Genomic DNA, 18855 nt, shown 5'->3' on the forward strand with positions numbered 1-18855 from the left:
CCAGTTCTTGGCAATGTTGGAGCTGCACACATTCAGCTAATCTCAGTTTGGTTTGCCTTTGCCAGTAAATGGTGCAGAGATTTAGGGGTGTCAGGAGACGAGTCTCTCGTCACAGGGCATCGAGTACCTGGGCTGCTCTTGTAGCCGTGCCACTTGCATGGCTTCAGATTTGTGGAATGAGCAAGGGAGTTTCTTTAGGGTGGCAGAGTGGGACAGCGGGTAGAGGTGCTGTCTCAAAGCTCGCAACCCAAGTCCAACCCTGATCTCTGTTGTCTGTGTGGGCTTTATATATTTTTCCTGGGTTTCCCCCCCGCCCCACGAGCTCTGGGATCCCAATGTGTGTGTGTTGGTAGTAACTACATCTGCAATTATAAATTTCCCCCAGTGAGTAGGTAGGTGATAAAGTTGGTGGAAATGTGGAGAGAATGGATTACGTAGGAAATTGTATTGCTCTGTAATTCACCGTATGGGTGAATGGCCAAGCACATGAAGAAAAATGGTAGATTTCATAGATTCAGACAGCATGAAAGAGGCCCTTCAGCCCAACTCATCTGTGCTGACTGAATTGTCTATCTAAACTAATTCCATTTGATTGAGTTTGTCCTGTTCCTCTAAACCTCTCCTAACCATTTAACTGTCCCTATGTCTTATTATGTCTTGTAATTGTTATTGCCTCTGCCTGTTCTTCTGGTAGCTCATTCTATATGCTCATCGTGAGGAAAAACTAGACCTCCTCACCTTAAACCTATGCCTTCTAGTTTTACACTCCCCAACCCTGGGAAAAGACTGTAACCATGTTCCCTAATGATTGCCTCTCTTATAAGCCTCTACAAAGTCACTCCTCAACTTACTTTGCTCCAGGGAAAAGAACCCTGTCTGTTCAGTTATCCCTTATAACTCCAATCTTGGCAACGTCCTTGTGATTCTTTTCTGCGCTCTCTCTAGCTTAACCACAGTCTTTCTCTGAGCAAGAACTTACCCAGGGTTTGGCCTGTCCAAAGTTTAGGCTGCATGGGTCAACATGGATTCACTCAGTGAGTTGAAGAACCTATTTCAATGCTGTATAACTATCCTCAGACTAATGAGTAACTTGCACTTAAGAGATGTCCTTGCAGTGCCTGTGAGTACAATTGCCCTGACATCTGTCTTTTGGTCATTAGTTTTCAGATCGCTGCCTCATTGAGCAAGGAGCTCTGTGCTCTGGTGTTTGGAATCAACACATTTCTCGCCACCATATTAAAAACCATCATCACCTTAATCATCGCTGACAAGCGTGGACTGGGACTGCACGTCCATGACCAGGTATGTATTAGGCCTGCCACGTTGATTGAGCTTTTGTTTGTAATTCCCCAGTCTGGGGATAGGGAGAGAGATGCACTGTAATCCATGCACATCACTGCCAAGGCCTCAAAGTGACCACTGCTGCCTGGGCACCTCCATGGGTAGGTCCATGGAGAGATTGTGCAGAGATAAGTGAAGAGGTAAGTTCATGTGGGACTGTTGGGATTGCCCTTCTAGGCTACGGGAAAACTTATTTGAAAAGTGCAAACCCATGAAGCATTTTAATAGCATACACAGTGAAAAATTTGCTGCCGGTAAGAAGGAAAGACATTGAAATATGGGTTTCAATTTAAACTCTTATTTCCCTCTCCTCGAATGCTATCAGGCCTGCTGAGTGTTTCTAGCATTTTCTGATTGCCAGCATCTGCGGTATTTTGACTTTTAGTGACCAGGAGAGGTTGATTTAAGCCATTCTACCTTGGGAGAGGTTTTGATGGTAACAACAGAAAGAGAACTTGGAAGATATGTGAGGGACAATATTACCAGGAACTATACCCAATTAAGCTGTCCTTTGAAAGAGATGGCAGGCTACAGTGGGCTGAATGGCCTGTCATTATTTTAAAGATATTTCTCCTGCTCTGTCTGTAAACAAGTCCCTGACTTTTTTCCTACACCCTTGATCCTGGGGCACAAGTTATATGGTGCACTACACCCTGTAATTGCTGCTTTTAGATGAGTCATTATCGTCAGGACTTTCTACACGGTCCCTATGCACGTAATGCCTCTAGGAAGAGTGAGGGAGTGTTCCACTTAATAATTCTCAAGCTATGTATTCCTTTCCTGAAAAAGGTTGTTGGATCTCCCTGTGCAGAGCTTGGCCTCTGTGAGAGACTACATTCAGACATCCCAGGGTCATATGGGGCTTTTTTCTCTTTATGTAGAACAGACACAAGCTCTTTTTCTGGGACTGCATCTTGACTTGCTCCAGAGCTTTGGCAATGGGGAGGGAGGACAAGTGATTTGTGTGAGGAGTAAACAAGCCCCTCTCCACACCCTGTTGTGGGAGAGGAGAGATGCAGAGCCAGAGTCAGTCACAGGGATTGGCTCTCACATGATGGCCCCGTTTTTAATAAAAGTCTGAGCGAGAACACAGAGGATACTGCAAAAGCTGGAATCTGCAGCAACACGCAGAACGCTTGTGGAGCTCAATGAGTCGCCGGCATCTATGGTGAGAGATGGACAAAATGCATCAAATCCCCATTATTAGCGAAAGCCTTGGAGCAATTTGCAAAGACCAGCTTTCCTCACCTTTACCATTATAAGACTATTAGACATCAGAGTAGAATTAAGCTCATTGAGTTTGCTCTGCCATTCCATCATGGCTGAATTGTTATCCCTCTCAACCCCATTCTGCCTTCTCCCTGTACCCTTTGGCACGGAACTGGGAGACTGGCCCATCACTGGCTGAGCTTGAGGGAGCTCTGTAGACGTTGCTTCAGTTGTCCAGCTCTGAGCTCTGTGATACCTTCCAAGCAGCTCCTAGTGAGGCCTGGTTTAAATCCCATCCCCTCTCCCAGGTTCCCACTCATTCTGGCATCTCCTCTCCTATTGCAGAGGGAGGAGAGGTGTTTACTTGTTCGCCTGTCCCGCAGCCAAAACTTTGGAGATTCAAACTGCAACCCTCAGGGGAAAAAAAAGCTTGAGCCTATTGTATATAAGGATAAAACAAACTCGGTGACTCAGAGATGCAATGGCTGTTCTGCATTGGATAGCCCAGACAGCAAGGAAAAGTTAGAGTCCACAGCACGGAATCGGGCTGTTTGGTTTACCAAGTGCACACCAGTCATCAAACACCCATAAACACTAATCTCATCTTCTCACGTTCTGATCTACTCTCCATGCACTCACCTACACACTAGGGCCAATTCAAAACCTTCAGATATGGGAGAAAGCCCCAACACCCAGAGTAGGTACAGACAATGCCCGAGGTCAGGATTGAACCTGTGTCGCCAGTGCACAGTGGCTCTACCAGCTATGCCTGCTGGAGGTCTTTGATGCAGTAATAATGAAGTAGTTTCTCTCCCAGTGAGAGAGAATAGTAGACCAAAGAACATGGATGGAAGGATCGAAAGTGACCTGAGCTGCAGTCCATCTGCTCATTTGAAACCCCTCTCTTTCAACGAGCTTTCAGTTGTTTGCTCATGCGGCTGAAGTGGTGAACTCAGCTTGATAATAATCCTGTGAAATGCCTTGGGTCAGTAGCAGTGCTGTGGAGACATGCTGTGTCAGTGCTTTGTTGAAACGTGAGGTTGACAATACCAAGCATTATCAACCCTTGGGCTTGGATCTTGGTGCGATTAAGCAAATGTATAAAGATGAGCCCTTGATGATGGCAACCCAGCCCGATGAATAATAAAATGAGCAAATGCTTAATTTGTTTGATTTGAGCCGCAGCTGAACTTCAAGTTCAGAGTTCAAGGTAAATTTATTATCATCATTATCAAATTATCATCATATACTACAGTGCAATTCATTTTCTTGTGGGCATTCACAGTAAATACAAAGAAACACGATAGAATCAATGAAAAGTTACAGACTAGGATAGACACCTAGCTAATGTGCAAAAAACAAAGTGTGAGAGTTGCAATTTTGGTTAATAAATCTTTACCAATTAAAATACAAAATGTAATAATTGATTCTGGGGGGAGATATGTGATTATTCATTGTCAAATTTTTTCAGAATTATGGACTTTTATGAACATTTATGCACCAAATGAAAATGATGCAAAATTCATGCAAGAAGTTTTTTTGAACTTGACTGATGCACATGATAAAATATTAATAGGTGGAGATTTTAATTTTTGCTTATATCCAGTTTTGGATAGGTCAACTAAAATTGCTACAAAATCAAAAGTAATAAAACTAACTTTATCATTAATGAAAGATTTAAACCCGATTGATATATGGAGGAAAATTAATCCAAGAGAAAGAGATTATTCATTTTATTCAAATAGACATAAAACTTACTCAAGGATTGATTTTTTTTTATTATCAAAAAATATTCAAGATAGAGTGAAAAGTGTGGAATATCAAGCAAGAATACTGTCAGATCATTCCCCCTTGATAATGACAATGATAATGATGGATAAGGAGGAATCGATTTATAGATGGAGATTTAATTCAATTTTATTAAAACGTCGATTTTTGTGATTTTATGAAAAAACAGATTCAATTTTTTTTGGATACAAATTTACATTCAGTTGAGGATAAAATTGTATTATGGGAAGCGATGAAAGCATACTTAAGGGGTCAGATTATAAGTTATACATCTAAAATTTAGAAGGAATACATGGCAGAAATAGATCAATTGGAAAAAGATATCATAAAGTTAGAAAAAGAATCTCAAAGATATATGACAGCAGAAAAACGAAGACAACTTGTTAATAAAAAACTACAATATAATACACTCCAGACATATCGTACAGAAAAAGTAATTATGAGAACTAAACAGAAATATTACGAATTAGGTGAAAGATCACATAAAATTCATGCTTGGCATTTGAAAACAGAACAGGCTTCTAAAACAATAAATGCAATTGGAACAAGTGTAAATAAGGTTACTTATAAATCTTTAGAAATTAATGAAACTTTTATACTGAACTATATCAATCAGAATCGCAAAATAAGATTGCTGAGATAGATAAATTTTTATCACAAATAACCCTTCCAAAATTAAATTTGGAAGAACAGAAAGGATTAGATAGGCCCTTTACATTAAAAGAGGTTGAAGAAGCTTTAGGATCACTTCAGAGTAATAAATCCCCAGGAGAAGATGGTTTTCTTCCTGAATTTTATAAAAAATTTAAAGATTTATTAATTCCTCCTTTTATGGAATTAATATACCAAGTGGAAAGAATGCATAAACTCCCACAATCTTTTTTAACAGCGATCATAACTGTATTGCCAAAAAAGATAGAGATCCTTTAAAACCAACATCATATAGGCCTATTTCTTTGTTGAATACAGATTATAAAATACTAGCAAAAATTTTATCTAATAGAATATCTAAATATTTACCAAAAATTAATACATATGGATCAAACAGGTTTTATTAAAAACAGACAATCAATGGATAATATAACCCAGTTACTTAGTATAATTCATTTGGCACAAAAAAGAGAGGAAATGAGTGTGGCAGTTGCTTTGGATGCAGAAAAAGCATTTGATAGATTGGAATGGGATTTTTTATTTAAGGTATTGGAAAAATATGAGTTAGGAAAATCTTTTATACAATGGATTAAAACCTTAAATACTAATCCTCAAGCTAAAGTAGTTACAAATGGTCAGATTTCAACACCATTTTGCTTAAAGAGGTCAACTAGACAAGGCTGCCCATTATCACCTGCTTTATTTGCATTGGCAATAGAACTATGAGCTGAATTAATTAGAACAGATTCAGACATTGGGGGCTTTAGAGTTAATCAAGAAGAATATAAGATTAATTTATTTGCTGATGATGTTTTGATTTATTTAACAAACCCATTGCAATCTTTGCAAAGATTATCTTTTAGATTGGAAGAATATGGGAAATTATCAGGGTATAAAGTAAATTGGGATAAAAGTGAAATTTTACCCCTTACCAAAGGAAATTATAATCAATGTCGATTAGTAACTCAATTTCGATGGTCAATAAATGAGATAAAATATTTAGGTATTAGAGTTGATAATGATGTAAAAAATTTATATAAACAAAATTATTTGCCATTATTAAAAAAAAATAAAAGAGGATCTTGATAAATGGATGATGTTACCAATAACATTAATAGGTAGTTAATGCTGTAAAAATGAATATATTTCCTAGATTGCAATATTTATTTCAAACTTTACCAATACAATTACCTCAGGTTTTTTCAAGAACTGAATAAATATGTAAGGAAATTTCTTTGGAAAGGAAAGGTGTCAAGAATATCATTGGAAAAATTGACATGTAAATTTGATTTAGAAGGGTTACAACTTCCAAATTTTAAGAATTATTATAAAGCAAATCAACTTAGATTTATTGCATCTTTTTTTGATGAAGAAAAACCAGCATGGATTAGAATAGAATTAGATAAGATAGGAGAAAATATACCAGAAGATTTTATATATAAATGGGAATCCAAATGGATACGGGAAAAAAAGAATCTCCTATATTAAGACACTTGATTGATTTATGGAATAAGGTAAATATGGATGATGAGATAAAGAAATCTTTATTAGCAAAAAGAACTTTAATTTAAAATAGGCTTATTCCTTTTACAATGGATAATAAACTTTTACATAATTGGTTCCAAAAGGGGATTAAATATATAGGTGATTGTTTTGAAGGAGGTATATTGATGTCGTTTGATCAATTAAAAAATAAATATAAAATATCAAATAACACTCTTTTCTGTTATTTTCAATTAAAGGCTTATTTACAAGAAAAGCTGGGTCAAACAATGTTGATGCCAAAATCTAGTGAAATAGAAATATTAATTCAAAAAGGAAAAATTAAAAAATTTACATCTTGTATGTATAATTTGATTCAAAAACAGACAATTAAATCAGGAATTCATAAATCAAGACAAAAATGGGAATTTGATTTGAATGTTAAAATTGATGGAAAAAACTGGTCAAGATTATGTTCTGATAGTATGAGAAATACAATAAGTGTTAGATTAATACAATATAAATTTTTACATCAATAATATATAACACCACAGAAAATAAATAGATTAAATTCAACTATGTCTGACCAATGTTTTCGATGTAATCAAGAAATTGGTACTATTTTATATTCTACTTGGTCTTGTTTTAAAATTCAACCATTTTGGATAAATCCAAGACTTTTATTGGAACAAATTACTGGAGTACGACTCCCACATCGTCCAGTATTATTTTTAATAGGAGACATTGAAGGGACAATACCGAAACTTAAATTGAATAAGTATCAGAAAAAATTTATGAAAATTGCATTGGCAGTAGCCAAAAAAGTTATCGCAGTTACTTGGAAATCTGATTTATATTTAACTATGGATCGTTGGAATAATGAAATACATAGTTGTATTCCACTTGAAAAAATTACATACAATCTAAGAAATGAATATGATATATTTTTGAAAATTTGGCTCCCAAGCTTACAAAAGATAGGATTAAATACATAGGCCCTTTGAAGATAAAATTATAAAGTAATTGAGGAAAGTAAAAATAAATATTAAAATTATTTTGAACTCCATGGAGCATGTGGGGATCCTCCCATATCCAGGCAATCTTTCTCTTCTTTTCTTTCTTTAGATAAGGGTTAAGGGGGGGAAGGGTTAATATTATTTTTCTCACTATTTATCATCACATTTATTCTTTGTAATTTTCTAAAAATTAATAAATAAATAAAACAAAGGGTGCAAATATAAAAGTCAGAAAAGCAAAACAATAGTAAATAAATAATATTCAGATAATGAGTTGTAGAGTCCTTGAAAGTGAGTCTAGTCTATAGGTTGTGGAGTTAGTTGAATGCTGAGTGTAGTTATCCACCCTGGTTCAGGAGTCTTGTGGTTGAGGGGGAAATCACTCAGTGTTTGTACCAGAGTGGCTATGAATACCCCTCAGTGGAGGAGGCACCCACCTTTAACAGAGTTCACCAACATACATGGGCTGCTCGGATTTGTTATTGAAAGCATTGCAGGTAAGTTTGGAGGGGAATTGCAGTTGACATTTTGGGGCAGTCCTGATGAAGGGCCTTGAGCTTTGACTTTTTATTCCCCACCATAGATGCTGTCTGACGTGCTGAGTTTCTCCACCATTTTGTGTGTGTTTGTGTTGCTCAAGATTTCCTGCATCTGTAGAATCTCTTGGGTTTACAAGTAAAAATTGTGCTTTGTTAAAAGCAGAATTGATAAATTGATAATCTACTAACCCAAGGCATTTCACAGGATTATTATAAACAAGTTCTTAAACTTAAGAACTGAACGGGACCTGAGATTTCGTTCAATGCCACCTTGCAGAATAATCCCATCCCCCATATTAATTTTCTCTGCTCTGTAACCTCCTTATCACATTACCATCAACTCCTCCCCCACCCCCAGACCTACATACAGTAAACCAACTGCTGACCCCCGCATCTTTGGAAGGTGGGAGCAAACTGGAGCACCTAGGGAAGCCCACACAGCAATAGGGAGAGTGTGCAAACTCCACCTGGACAGCACCTGAGATCTGGTTTGTACCCAAAACTTCGTCTCTACGTGGTAATGGCTTTACCCACTGTGCCGCTGTCCTCTGGGTACTGGGTCGGTGCAGGGTTGAAACGAAGAGGGATTTCTTCCTTTGGAGGGTTACGAATGGATGTCCAAGGAGTCCCTGAGACCGAGCTGAGCCCATTCAAAGCCACAAAGGAACATAGAAAATAGAAAGCCCACAGCACAATACAGGCCCTTCAGCCCACAAAGCTGTGCCAAACACGACCCTACCTTAGAAATTACTAGGCTTACCTATAGCCCTCTATAGCCCTGTCCAAAAGCCTCTTAAAAGACCCTATCGTATCTGACTCCACTACTGTTGCTGGCAGCCCATTCCATGCACTCACCACTCTCTGAGTAAAAAAACTTAACCCTGACGTCTCCTCTGTACCTACTCTCCAGCACCTTAAATCTGTGTCCTCTTGTGGCAACCATTTCAGCCCTGGGAAAAAGCCTCTGACTATCCACACAATCAATGCCTCTCATCATCTTGTACACCTCTATCAGGTCACCTCTCATCCTCCGTCGCTCCAAGGAGAAAAGGCCGAGTTCACTCAACCTATTCTCATAAGGCATGCTTCCCAATCCAGGCAACATCTTTGTAAATCTCCTCTGCACCCTTTCTTCCTGTAGTGAGGTGACCAGAACTGAGCATGGTACTCCAAGTAGGGTCTGACCAGGATCCTATATAACTGCAACATTACCTCTCGGCTCCTAAATTCAATTCCATGATTGATGAAGGCCAATACACCGTACATCTTCTTAACCACAGAGTCAACCTGTGCAGCTGTTTTAAGTGTCCTATGGACTTGCACCCCAAGATTCCTCCGATCCTCCACACTGCCAAGAGTCTTACCATTAATACTGTACTCTGCCATCATATTTGACCGACCAAAATGAACCACTTCACACTTATCTGGGTTGAACTCCATCTGCCACTTCTCAGCCCAGTTTTGCATCCTATCAATGTCCCACTGTAACCTCTGACAGCCCTCCACACTATCCACAACACCTCCAACCTCTGTGTCATCAGCAAACTTACTAACCCATCCCTTCACTTCCTCATCCAGGTCATTTATAAAAATCACGAAGAGTAAGGGTCCCAGAACAGGTCCCTGAGGTGACCGACCTCCATGCAGAACTTTATGTTAATGGTGTATCAAAGGAATGGAGAACAGACAGGAACATGGCACAGGAGTAAATTTTCAGATCATTCGAGATCTCATGGGATGGCAGGGCAGTTCTGAGGGGCTGAATTACTTGTTCCTGTTTCTTAGCTTCTCAACTGACTTTCAGCTTGAGGGCTTGTTGAGTATATTACTAAAACCCAGTCCAAGCCTGTGAGCCACTCTTATTTAAGTCTGACCTAGGCCCATACATCCAACCTGCCCTGACCCCTTCCTGACAGACCCAGCTGGACTGCTGTGAGGATTGGGTTATGTGAGGATCATGTTGGTGTAGCCAGGTGCTAGTCGAGACAGTGTTCATACCTGTAAAGGGGGTGTTGGGGGGAGGAATTTACAAGCTAACCTGTAGAGAAACATGTTATTTTTAAATATTGTTTTCTTGAGAAGACAAGAAACGGAAGAATTGACTTGTTATTATAGTAACATTTCTAAGTTAATTTAAAGCTGGCCTAAGCTGAACCAGTCCCAGTTGCCAGTGGTTTAGTGTGGTCTTGAATACACAGGACGTAAGATAATTCTCATATTCATTATAACAACCGCAGCTAAATATCTTCATGCAGCAGGAGGCCGGTTGCCAAAGTCACAGTTTTGCAACAACCTGCCAAGTGCTGGATTTCAGATCTCCACGTTTTCCAGCCAACCACTTATTTGCCATGACTTCTGTTGACCAGTGATACATTAATGGAACAGATAAAGTCAGTCTGATTTAGAGGATTTTGTTTTTACTGTGAGGCACTCCATGCAATAACAGCACATTGATTACAGATTTAGATTTATTTATCACTCACACTGCCTGTAAAAAGTGGAGATTGTGACAAATCCATCCAGTGCTCTCTGTTTGCACCAGAACCCTGGGTTATTCTACACCACTGGGGCAGGATAAGCAAGCTCGCGCTTGCATCGGCCCAGAGACCCCAAATGCCTCAACTATTCCCCTGAAACAATCAGCTGTGGAAGCCAGTGGTCTGTGCACAGCTCGATCCCACCAACATAGTTGTGATGGCAACCAAATTACTTGAGGGGTAAATATTAGTTCGGGCAGTTGGGAGCTCCCCTGTTCTTTATGGGGCATTATGTGCTCATGGGGCAACAGGGCCTGGTTTGTATGGTTTATCCATAAAGAGCAAGAGCCACAGCCCAGATGGAACAAGCAAACAGAGTGGTGAGTGAGTATTACCACTGGCCCCTCAGAACCTCGCCCCTCACAACTTATCTCTAACGTTCTTGTTCTCTTCTGGATGCTGCATTGTATTAAAATTGTTCAGCAGCATGGGTGAAGTGCCCTGTCCGATGGGGGCAGGCTTGCCTTTGTGCTTGTAACCTGTCCCTTTACACAGCAGAGCACTAGATGGCTGAAGACGCAGGTTCAATCCTGATCTTTGGTGCTGTCTGTGCGGAGTTTTCATGTTCTTCCTGTGTCCACGGGTTTCTTCCCACATCCCAAAGATGTGCAGGTTAACTGGAAGCTGTAAATTGTCCTTGGTGTGGATGAGGTCCTCTGTTGGTTGGGGTTGACCAAGGAGATTGTCTATACTGTTGGTGTACAGCAGGCTTCCATCTCATGCAGAGACTGATGCAGTTTGGCCCCAGCTGCGTCGCAGGAGTTGCTAGTCAGTGTTCAACTCAATGTAAGAATGCTTTAGGGGTTCCAGCTCTGTATTTGTCCTCGGGATTTACTCACAAAGCTTTGCCCGTGAGTGGGTGGAGCCGCAGGGCGATCAGAGCTTTCCTTCCTCCAGTCGAGCTGCCAACCACGGCTGATGAGCCCCATCTGCCTGAAGCGACTGGTTTTGAGACACCACTAGCCCACCTGTCGGTAGAAGTTGTTCCGCTGGACTTGGTACCTAAGCCATGCATGAAGGTCAGGAGCTGAACTTGGTTATCAAAGCGTAGTGGGAGCTTATCCCCATTACCTCACTCGGCAAAGACAACCTTAAGGAACCCAGTGTGCAGGTGAAATTGCAAATGTCACTCCTTTTTTTAAGAAGAGAGGGAGGTAAAAGACATGAAATCATAGTCTAGTTAGCCTGCTTCATTGGTTGGGAACATGTTGGGAGTCCATTATTGAGGATGAGGTTTTGGGGTATTTGGAGGCACTTGATAAAATAGGCATGGTTTCCTTGAAGAGAATTCTTGCTTCACAAATCTGTTGGAGTTTTTTGACAGAATAACAGGAAGGATAATCAAAGGAGAATCAGAGGATGTTGTTTACTTGGGTTTTCAGAAGCCTTTAACAATGCACACGAGGCTGCTAAACAAAATGGGGATAGGGAGAGGTACCAGTATGGACAGAAGATTGGCTGACTGGCAGGAGGCAGAGAATGAGAACAAAGGGAGCCTTTCCTGGTTGGCTGCCCGTGACTGGTGGTATTCCACAGGGGTCTGTGTTGAGATCACTTCACGTTAAGTTGGCAGACGATACAAAGATAGGTGGAGGGGCAGGTCATGTTGAGGAAACAGGGAGTCTGCAGAAGGACTTGGGTTGGAAGAATGGGCAAAGAAGCAGCACATGGAATGCAGTGTAGGGAAGTGTATGATCATGTACGATCGTGTACTTTGTTAGAAGCAATAAAGACTCAGACTATTTGTAAAGACGAGTCGAGGTGAAGTGGGTTAATGAAATTTTTAGGTACTGATTATGTATCTTTGTGCTGTGTGGAGCTAATTGTAAAGCTGCGGGTCAGGCAGTACTGGAGAAAAACGGAACCATGTCACGGGGGTGACTTAACATAGAAAGGGCCAATTCTAATGCAGACAGAGTAAGTGACTAGCCTTTAATGTTAGACATTGTGACAGAGAGTCCAGAAAGCTGCAGTGCAAAATGTTCCTGGATCTACATGCAGCTTAGCATAAAGAAGCATAGTCATCACCTAACCCCATTAATCTATTTGGTCTCGCACCATCACTGATCTGATTTTCTGTGTCCTATCCATCTCTCCCCACCATGTTCTCTGCAAGTTGAAACAACCATTTTCCTGCGTCTCTCTTTCCCAGTTTGGATGAAGAATCTTTAAAGTATTTCAGACCTGAAAAGTTGATGGTTTCTCCCTCTTCCCCAGATGGTGCCTGACTTGCATTTTCTGTTTTTATTAAGATTTCCAGCATTTGCGAGTTTTGTTTTAGAATTTAATTCACTAACTTCCTTTCTCTTTCTCCCTACCACAGTTCTTCTTTTACATTGGATACTTCTCACTGCTTGCAATCATCTACCTTGGCCGAGGACTGTATATTTTTGGTACCTACTACCGGGAGTGCAAAGACAACAGCTCACAGAAGGTGGAGACAACTGACAGCCCAACTGCAGAGCCGAATCGGACTGATGATCAGGCACAAGAGGCGGCCCCAAAGGCTTGAAGCGGACGAAGGCCATCACGGGCTGGTGGCAGTGGGTGGGAAGGGGAGGGGTGGGCTTATCTTATGTGCCTTAAGGTAATATCATAATGAAGGTGACAAAGCAAGAGTTTTGTTTTTGGAATGGGTGGGAGTTTCTTTTTAAAATGAGAAAGAACACGGTTGTCTACAACACCATGATGGCTTGGTCACATTCCCAGAACTGGGCCGTCACCTGAACATCAGGCGTGCACAGGAAGCTCCCAGGAGACGACGCCCACACAAGACGTGACATTGAAAACAGTTGCTGATTGCCGAGGCCTTCACAGATGGAGGGGGTGAGTCAGCATCTCCCTGTGTGAAAGGTTGATAGAGAATGTGTGACTGGGTTCTATGGCCTCTGCTGTCCTCTTTCTCTCACACACGCACACGCACGCACGCACACGCACACACACACACACACACACACACACGCACACACACACACACACACACACACACACACACACACACACACACACACACACACACACACACACACACACACACACACTGTCCCCTCACCCTATCATCACTAGACATGCCAAGTCATCACTTGGACCTCAACTGGCCAGTAAATTGAGCCCCAGGCTCCTTGTCAGCTGAGGCCATGTGTCTACAGAGGTGCAGTGAAGCGGAGGCAAAGAAGGCAGTGGGTTGGATTTCAATTAAATTGAGCTCTTGCCTCCCAATGTGAAGTCCTGGGAATTAGATTACACAGGGCCAGTCACTTTACTGTTGAAGTCAATAATTTCAGGACTATGCACTTTAACAGGGACAAGAAAGATTAATCTTCGTTTTGACTTAGTGAGTTGACTGCCCCCCCCACCTTCCCCACCCCACCCTCAACCCTGGGTGGCAAGGACTGCTATCTACGGGCAAAGAGGAGGTAGATCTCCAGTTGAACTTGGGTGGATCTGTCAGATCTAAGTTCTCCTTTGTGTGAGGTGCTTTATGTGTGTGGCCATACAGAGAACCCCTAAAAGCTTTGTCCTGTTAAAGGTGGAGACAGTCCAATTTTCCCAAACAGTATTCTCTTCCTGCTGGCTAGAAGCCAGTAGAATAAAATGATTTGTGTGGCGTGATTCCACTTCCAAGCCCAAGATAGAATGAAGACCAAGTTGACTGCAGGGTAGCATGCTTCAGTCAAAACCACTGAGCTAGTATTAAAATCTCGTTTTAGCCTGTATTAGATGCTGGGAGATTTGGTTCATGAATAGGAGTTCATAATATTGTACCTGCACTTTTGAAATTAATGTGTTTCCTTCAGCACTTTAGAGCATCAGAATCCTCTCATCTGTGAATGTTCAGCATGCCAGCAAGCATACTGTAAATTAAGCAAAAAAAATACACGGGGATTCCAAAAGTGGAGAGTTGCGAGTGGGTTTGGGATGGAGGCAGCTAGGTAGAAATTTGGATTATTTTTAACAGCAAGGAACATAAAGCAAATTATATTTTCATATACCAAAACCCACCTTGCATTGCCTTGTGCATTTGATGTTTTCTCCAGAGTGGGTATCCTTCGTATACCTGTCTGATTTGGGCTTTATAGGGTGCAGTTATCACTTACTGATTAAGTGCCTAGTGGAAGGTCTACTGTCATCCAAGAATAAGTGAAAGTGACTGAGAGATGCACATCTGCTCATTACCTCTCCTGGTTGCCTGCTTTCAGATGTCTTGTCAAGCACACAAGACTTTGTGCTTGAGACGAATACACACCTGAAAGAACAAAACTAAGGCCTCAGTAGGAATGTTTTTCACTTTTTCATATGTTGCAATCTCTTTTTTTTTTAATTTCATGTGCCCACAGTGCAGATAAAACGTTCTCTGCTGACCGCTGTTTGTGAAGTCGCTCTGGCCAGAGTCTTTGGATTAAAAGCAGAGGAATGAAACATGTTCTTTATTTAACCCAAAGACAGTCTGGAGCAAGCACGCGGAAGGGAACAGTGTTGTGGATTTTATTTTGGAACTGGGTTAATGTGTAGGAGGTGGTGGATTAAGGGCAGTGACCTGCTGAGGTCCTGAGGTTTCTCTGTAGGCGTTCTGAGGGCAAAGGCATCACTGTTCAGGATGCACACGGCCTTGCAAGCCAACGCCTCCTAACATATTTTCTATTTATGCCACAGAAACGTGTTATAAACAAGAGCCCAGTCGTCACTGAGCAGCATTACAAGTGAACATCTGGCTTGCCTTTTTGCCACTGCCAATAATTACTTGTCTTGCATCCCTCCCATTCCTGCCCTCTGTGGCCAATCTCAGGAGAACATAATCCCAGGAAGCCAGAGCTGTTACTCGGCTTAAGTCACAGTAAAAAAAAAGGCTGGGCTCAGCTTCTCTTCTGTGCCATTTCCCCAGAGCCTCAATGTTTATATATTTCCACTTAGTATACTTTTAATGATCCAGACAGCACGACTCTCTCGGGTAAAGAATTCCATAGATTCACTTCCCTTTGAAAGAAGAACTTTAAACGTACCTATGTTTTAAATGAACAGCTCCTTGTCTTGAAACTACAGTATATCCCTCATTCAGCATTCTCCCACTTGTGGAAAAAGTCTCAACACGTCCCCTTTGGAGTTTTTTTTGTGTCTCAATAACATTGCCCCTTTTTCTCGTAGCCTCCAATGAACAGGTGCATACATTTCCAGCCTCTCAGTGTCTGTAATCAGTTCTACCAAGCCATCCTCCGAATCAGAATGTTGTGAGTGCAGGGTCCTGCCCAGATCAAACAGAGTCACAAGGCCTTTTCCCTTTAGGGGCAGGCATGTAGGTGCAGCTGGTAGAACCTCCCACCTCGCAGCACCAGATTTGTAGGTTCAGTCCTGACATCCACACTGTTTGCCCAATCCCTCTGCTACTGTGTGGGCTTCCTCTCACAACCCAAAGATGTTGATGTTGCTGGGTTAATTAGCCATAGGAAATTGCCCTGGAGTGTAGATGAGTACAGACTCTAGGGAGTGGTGGTAAACTGATGAGTGATTAAAAAGGAAGATTAGTGTAGGATCGGTGTCACAGTGCCTCAGTATTACATTAGAATCAGAACTTAAGCTGCCTATTAATATGCTGGTAATGGATTCCAAACTCTGAGGCAGTAAGGCTTTTAACACTGTCAATGAATATGATTCTGCCCGTGCTGGAAATCTTGAGCAAAACCCGTATAAATGCTGGAGGAACCTCGAGGGTCAGGCAGCATCCGTGAAGGGGATGTTTTGATGTTTTGGGCCAAGACCCTTCATCAGGACTTAATCAGGATTTAATGCTGTCAAATTAATGTGCATTTTATGTCATGCAGTAATCAGCTTAGTTTTTTAATGATACAGAAATTCGAAGCACTCCAGACCTCAAAGTATACAAGCTGGCTCTGTGAATGATTTCGGCATATAGGAATGTATAGTACTGTTGTGTCCCAGTGTCCCTTGTGTCCCCTTTCCTACTGGAATTCCAGGGCCTGGCCTGCAGGAGATATGGACCGGTGCACAGATAAAGGGCTTGCACTGGCCGAGACTTGGGGAAAGAGCACAGGTGAATTTAAACACAAAGGGGGGGGGGGGAGAGAGAGGATGAGATGCAGGGGAGTCGTGTAAGAAGTGTGCAGCATAACTGGCCCTTGAACAACTGCAGCTGTGTGCTGCAGACTTGATGTTGTGTGTTCCCCAACGCAGTCAGCCTCTGTCTCGTCATTTCTTTTAATTGGTACACTGAACAATGTAGCTACCCAAATAACTTACCTTGCTACCTGCATAGGTTAGACCAGGCAGAATGAACCAAGATCTCCGTCACATCTCTAAGCTTCCAGCTCTTTCAGATATCAAGCAAGCAGAGATAAAGCGTCAATTCTGTTTACAGAGTTAGTAGTCACTGCTGGGCCATCTCTCGGAATTGAGTTGCTCTGCTCTGCAAGCTCTTCCCCAGACGAGCCAGGAGGTGACTGAAGGGGCTGTGGGTGGGCAGTTTGTGAGATGGCGTGTTTATTCCATAGCTTATATTATGGTCTTCTGATGGAGGTTCTCAGTGTTATCCCAACTATTCCTTCTGCACTTTGAATGGTCCCAGTCTGAGGAATTCTCAGGAATCACAGGGGAATGCTTCATTTATTCCAGGAGGCATTGAGAATATTCCCTGTTCCCAGGTAATCAGCTGTTTGGAATTGAGTGCCTTGTGTTGTGAATGGCATGGTCTTCCCATCTGAGCTGGCTGGATGTAACTAGGCTCTGGTGTCAGGGTCATTAGACTAGAAGAGGATGCTGATGTTATTTTGCTCATGCTGCCAGTGGGTTTGGAGGATTTTGTGGAACAGTGTTGGTGGTAGCTCCTTAGTGCATCAAATGCCTGCTCTAGGTAGACTGGGTCTCAGACGTCTGCAGATGGGCAGGCATCACTGCTGTCCAATGGACCGCGAACTTAGTGCTATTTCTGACCACCTCTTTTACACTGACTCTTGTATTCCTTGTTGCTTGTAATGCCGATGGGAGAGGCTACGTTATATCTAATGGAGTGCAATAGACATTCTGTTACATGGCCAGTCTCACAATCAAGTTTATACTGTGTGGTCATAGCCTGGTCAATTGCCTTTACTCTGGGTAGTGTTTAGAGATGATCTCTCATTCCATCCTCCCACTATAGTTCTACGGGTAAATGCATTTCATTTTACAGCGCAGTTTTATAAATTAGAATTTAAGATAAACACTATGAAACTTTTGTTTGCAGTATTTTGTAAGTAAAACTATTTGCAACTGTATCAAAATAAATCTGTAACATTTAAGCTAAATTATATTGCAGGATTTACTGGAATTTTTGCATTTGATTGCACTGTTCCCAATCCTTGCTGCTTGCATTGTGCTATATTACATGTGCACAAATATTAATTGTTTTAGGGTTATGAGGTTTCCAAATGTTAGAAGCCAATGTCTTGGAATTCTGTTTGATTGTGTTCAACCCCATCCTTCCCCGTTCCTACACCAGCTCCCAAATTCTGACCCAGTGAGATGCGGAATTCTTCCCAAATCCAGGATCTCCCAGAGCCCTTTGGGCTGATGAGTGAGATGGAATCATTGTCTGAAGGCAGGGAACCGGGCGGCAATTCTTTCAGAAGCATCGTTGTGCCCGCTCTTCCACATTGGTGAAATTAGCTTATTGGCCAGGGCACCAGGAGGAACTCCCCTAATCTTTCCTGAAATAGAACCTCCTGTGCATTGACACCTAGAAGACTGCACCTTCGGCAGTACAGCACTACAGTGAAAGGGCGAGTTTGACGTGCCTGCAGCCTTTCGTTTATTTGGAGGGAAGAGTTCTTCAAACTCCGTCAGCTGGCCTCTAAGTAGATGCCCGTCGTCAGCAACTGCCATTTCATTCTAGGGCAGAACCCCTTCAGATTCCAACCAGCCATTAAGCTTCCTCGTGTCACACACTGCCGAGTGGACTCCCGGTAAAGTGCCACTCCTATTGGTTAATGAGGAAAATTGTAAAAAAAAGGCCTAGTCCCGAATTTGACATTAGAGTGCTACACAAACTCCGCCTGTGGAAGGGAAACCTCTCGTCTGCTTATAGCATTGCAGAAACTGCCCTCATCTCAAAATATCCATGGGCCGGTTTAGCAGTATTATTTTTAACGTGTGCACTTTTTTTTTGTAACTTAAACCAATCTGTATTTCTGAAACAGTGTGAAGATTTTGAAGCTTTATTGCTAATTATTTGTTCTCTATATGCAATGGTATATTTTACATTGTAATTATTGATTTATTAATAAATGAAGTATGGAATTTATGACA

General features: G+C 41.6%; 1 protein-coding gene across 2 annotated transcripts in view; it reads left to right on the forward strand.

Annotated features, from left to right (window-relative positions):
- The window catches only part of slc19a1 (solute carrier family 19 member 1), a 55064-nt gene extending 36209 nt beyond the window's left edge, over positions 1 to 18855 (forward strand). For both annotated transcript variants that reach the window (XM_059967214.1, XM_059967215.1), the window contains exons 5-6: positions 1161 to 1302; positions 12887 to 18855. In XM_059967214.1, the coding sequence (XP_059823197.1) occupies positions 1161 to 1302; positions 12887 to 13075 (331 nt within the window). In that variant the 3' untranslated portion in view covers positions 13076 to 18855. The remainder of the gene's footprint in view (positions 1 to 1160; positions 1303 to 12886) is intronic.

The sequence above is a fragment of the Hypanus sabinus genome, chromosome 4, assembly GCF_030144855.1.
Source record: "Hypanus sabinus isolate sHypSab1 chromosome 4, sHypSab1.hap1, whole genome shotgun sequence".
NCBI classification, from domain to species: domain Eukaryota; kingdom Metazoa; phylum Chordata; class Chondrichthyes; order Myliobatiformes; family Dasyatidae; genus Hypanus; species Hypanus sabinus.